Source organism: Protobothrops mucrosquamatus, unplaced genomic scaffold (genome assembly GCF_001527695.2).
Source record: "Protobothrops mucrosquamatus isolate PMUCROS unplaced genomic scaffold, P.Mucros_1.0 scaffold_275, whole genome shotgun sequence".
Lineage (NCBI taxonomy): Eukaryota > Metazoa > Chordata > Lepidosauria > Squamata > Viperidae > Protobothrops > Protobothrops mucrosquamatus.
This window is the reverse complement of record NW_015386351.1, coordinates 231,210-235,602: the sequence shown is the minus strand read 5'-3', so window position 1 is coordinate 235,602 and position 4,393 is coordinate 231,210. Positions and strand designations below refer to the sequence as shown.

General features: G+C 38.6%; 1 protein-coding gene across 1 annotated transcript in view; it reads left to right on the top strand.

The window, feature by feature from the left end:
• CDKAL1 (CDK5 regulatory subunit associated protein 1 like 1) overlaps positions 1-4,062 on the top strand; it is a 297,422-nt gene extending 293,360 nt beyond the window's left edge. Inside the window, exon 16 of the mRNA XM_015831691.1 lies at positions 3,573-4,062. Coding sequence (XP_015687177.1) covers positions 3,573-3,764 — 192 coding nt within the window. The 3' untranslated portion in view covers positions 3,765-4,062. The remainder of the gene's footprint in view (positions 1-3,572) is intronic.
• The last annotated feature ends 331 nt before the right edge of the window (positions 4,063-4,393 follow it).

The following is a 4,393-nucleotide window of genomic DNA, read 5'->3' as shown; positions in this document are numbered from 1 at the left end:
AAAATTGTGGATGCCAAAAATCCAGAATCAAATTCCCACTCAGTTAATGAACTCAAAGTCCTAGGCGCGAAAATTAAAAGACTCGTAGTTTATGACTGAATGACTAAGATCCATCCCACGCTGTTTTATTCTGAATGATAGCAGCTCCTCAGATTCTCACACAGAAATTTTTCCAAGCTTCCTACCTGAGGGTCTTAATTTAAAAAGCAGGTAATAAAGATTTTAAAAAACCAGAGTTAATAAAGGAGGAAGAAGAGGACACTGACCAATCACTTCTTTGTTGTGGATATGTCCATATAGCTATTAGAAGTGAAGCTTCACTCAAACTCCTTGTTTTCTGTTGTTCCTGTTTAAATCCTTCAGTTTCTGTATTCCAGTTATAGGAGTCCCAGGTTTCTGCTATACCTATTAAATCATATTTGCCTTCCTATACTAAGAATTCAAATTCATCTTGTTTATTTCCTATAGTCAATCATTGTATAGATAGCAGAGGCCATGAACCTATGTCCTTCCTCATTTTTGTACTGATTTAATAAGCCCCATTACAGGAACATTTTCACTTCCTTCTCCATTCCTTTGTCTGGGATTCTTTCTTAGAAGTTCTTGTCTGGGAACTCCAGAGAATTCAGTTTATATCCTTCCTCATCAAGCTTGCCATTCTTTGGCCAAACACTTTTTAGCAATCCTTCCTTGTGAGTTCAGTCATTTTGCTTGTTGTTGTGTTTTTTTCTTGGTGCAGGCACATTCATAGATGATCTTTTAGTTTTCTATTAATACTGTTCCAAGCTGGATAGAAATGGATATGAAGATTGCTTGCTGAGTTAGATTAGTTGTTACAGATTATTAAGGAAAGGGCCTGGGGCATAACTACCTTCAGCTGTAAGGCCAAGGGGCCATTAAGACCAGGTGCTCAGAGCTCTTCTGTGATTTCACTCTAGTTTTTTTTATTATTATTACTGAATGTACCCGATCTTTCTCTTTATAAACATTTAATTCATCTTACAACAATGAAAAAAGGCAAAACAAAATCAGTACAGACTCAGTATCATTAGAATAACTGCCAGTTTAAAATCTTGACAAAAGAGATGGCTTTTGCTGTTTTCCTAAATTCTGAGGAGGGGAGGGAGAGACCATTGCACCTCATTGGAGCAGGTATGCCATAGCTGGGAGCCATGCAAGAGAAGCCCCCTCACACACACACACATCAGACAGCCAGGTTTCTCATACAAGAGGCATCTTTAGAAAGCTTTTCTGGCTAATCTCAGTAAAGGGCAGGCTCATAGAAGGACAGTCAATTTGTCAGCTTTTTACTTTGTAATGGTCAATGCCAGTAACTTAAATTGTGCCATATAAGTAAATGGTTGGCATAGCAGATCTGTCAGTTCAGCATTTTGTGATCCATATACCTTGTGCCAGTTAACGTCCTGTCTATCACATCTTGCCCCACTTGTAATTCCAGACACTTTTCAACGGTATCCCCATATAAAGGGGATTGCACCACTAGCCATAGCCTGTTCAGCAAGGCATGCACCACTCCATTAGGGCCAGAGTCTAGGTGAGGTATTGCACTTTGTCTTCTGTTAATGCTGCACAACTGCTCCATTGCTTACCTGCCATAGTGGGTGGTGTTCTGTCTCGGATTCCAGACTCATGCATGCAGACACAGCTACCAAGGAATTGAAGTATGTATTTAAACCAACAGATAACAGTAGATAAGATTGTAAATCAAAGTCTGTGCAAAGAGTGCCTGCCTGAATAAGTCCATTTGAAATAGAAATAGAATACTCCAAATTCATTCTAGGAGTCAAAGAGCCAAGTTGGTTGTTCAGCTGGTCCAATAGTCAATGATTCAAGAGCATGGAAAAACAGGAGCAAGAGTCATGAGCTGGAATTTTGAACAGTTGTTTCCAACCAAGGCAGAAGGCAAAAGAGTTACATACATTTTTTTCTGCAGACAGGTGGCTGCAATTACTTAGTCTAGTGAGGAGCCATATTGAGTAGCGTTGCTCTGCTAGCTACTGCATGCACTGAGACCTGGAGCTTGCGGGTTTTGCTTCCTCATCCGATTGCTCCAGTTGATCGGCAGATTCCTGTGGTTGATCAGTCTCTTCAGGTGAATCAAGGCTTGAGGATTCCTGATGCTGACAATCCACATTCTGAATTTGAATGTGGCCCATGACAGGTGAGAGAAGGTAGCAGAAAAGTGAGCTGCAATTGCTACTGGTCCTGTGAGATCTACTGCCAATGGTGCTGCTATCAAAGAAAAATACTTTTGCACTGTCCGCTTTCCTTTGACAACCTTCTTGTGTCCTGTTTGAAGTAGAACTGCTATTGCCCATTGTCTCTACTTAATAGTATCTTTGTACATGACTTATTTTCAAGTGGACATAGTGGGATAGAGATCTGGTATGATGCCACTGTGCATGCAGTACCCTAACAATTCCTCTTGCTGGACATTATAAACGAGATCTATTATTTCATTCAAGTAAACTCTAATTGGAGAAACAAAATAAACTTTATAGTAGGTGAAAGAACAGTTGCCTTCTCTGGGCTGTAGGCTGTTCAAGAGATATGGAGAATATCTGCAGAACCTGAGGCTGATACTGAATTGTACACTTAGCAGAAATCACATAAAGTAGCTTAGCTGGGATACAGAAAGCCAAATTATGTAGTAGCTAAGGCTGAGAAGGGGCCAGTTTAAGTAAAAGAAATCCATCCAAGGAAGGGTTGAGAAACAACATAAACATTAAAGAGCTGACTAAATGTTTGGGCATCATAGGAAAATCGGGTGGATCCACAAAGAAAAAGGAAATATAAACCAGACTGAGACTGTAGAAAACTCTGGTCTCACTTTTATAGTCTGGTCAAGCTAGTAAAGGAGGGATTGAAATTTCACTAAGAAGGATTTATTGCTAAAATATTATCACAGCTCAGGTCTGTATCAGATGAAGCAGTGGTGCATTTTGAGCACCTCATGCACATCACTTTCCTTCTGAAAGTATGCACAGGTATCCAGTAGCATACTTTTAAAATTCGGGTACTAGGAAATTGCACCTGGCCTCAGCTTCCCAATGTATATGCTCCATATTCATACATAGTGAATAAATACACATGATCGTCACATTGTTGTTCTCAAATCCAATCAGTAAAATGAATGTTTCAGTGAAGCTTCCTCCTGAGAAGAGAGGAGGAGAGAAATGTAGAGAGACTATTGGGACATGCTGGGCTGACATACTGTGGGACAGAAATAATGATCAGACTCGGTTGTGCAGTACTGTGTAAGTGACAGCAATGCTGCTGATTCACTTTAACATTGACTCGGTCTTGTAACGACGCTAAAAACGAATGAATTGACATGATTTAAAACAGTCAGATTTTAGTCCTCTAGCTGATGATAGCTGTACTGTTTTAGCAGCTGATGTCTTTGAAGAGATTAGTCAAGTTTTTCCACTTATAGTAAGATGAAAGAAGGATTAGCTTATTCAGACTTAATGTAAAATATCCTTTGTGCTTGATATATGCCAAATGTTCTCTGCAGTTATTCTCAATTTAATTTCTGCATTTCTCCACAGGAGTTCAGACAAGCACTGGAGAATGACTCAGAATCAAAAGCCTGTCCATCTGTTGAGCGGCAAATCGTACAATTGAGCCACTGGATGGTGATGCAGTTGCCTTGGCAACACGAGGGAAAACTGCTGAAGATGCTGTCACTAAGTGTGGCTCTTCTAGCAGTTCTTATTGCCTTTTACTATGGAGACATTTAAATAGAAAACTGTGCCGAATGGTTATTCCATCAATAGATAACAGCTTGCCTGTTGAGAACTTCAGAATCTAATGTTTGATAATCAGAATCTATATAAAGCTTTCCTGAACTGGTAGAAATTCTTTGGGTTGGTTTTTTTTTTTAAATCAAGATTTCAACATCTCAATTTTTCATAAAATAACTTCATTTTCATAAGCACCTGAAGGTTTTTAGAAAGTTACAGCTATATTTCTTAAATAACAGCTAATTCCTTTTTATTGTGCTCACCTGAGGCCTTATTAAAAGCAATCTTTAAAGCACCTTGAGTCACTCTTTGTTCAGTAATGAAAATATTCAGCTCAAAATCGTCAGGCCACTAAACGTATACATAATCTTTATAATCATAGGAGCATCCATGATCCAAACCAACAGCAAAACTGTTGTCTGATAGGTACTTAAATACACAGAGACACAAAGTAGATGACTCAATATTTAAAAACTTTTAATGTTTTCCTTTTCACTTTGAGCGTTCTTCATCTTCCATGATCAATGCTTGGTTGATTCATATAAGCCTCTTTAAGCAAAAATGTAATCAATTTCATTTACTACAGTTTATACAAATTCCAGGCAATAAAACATTCTGGATTTATT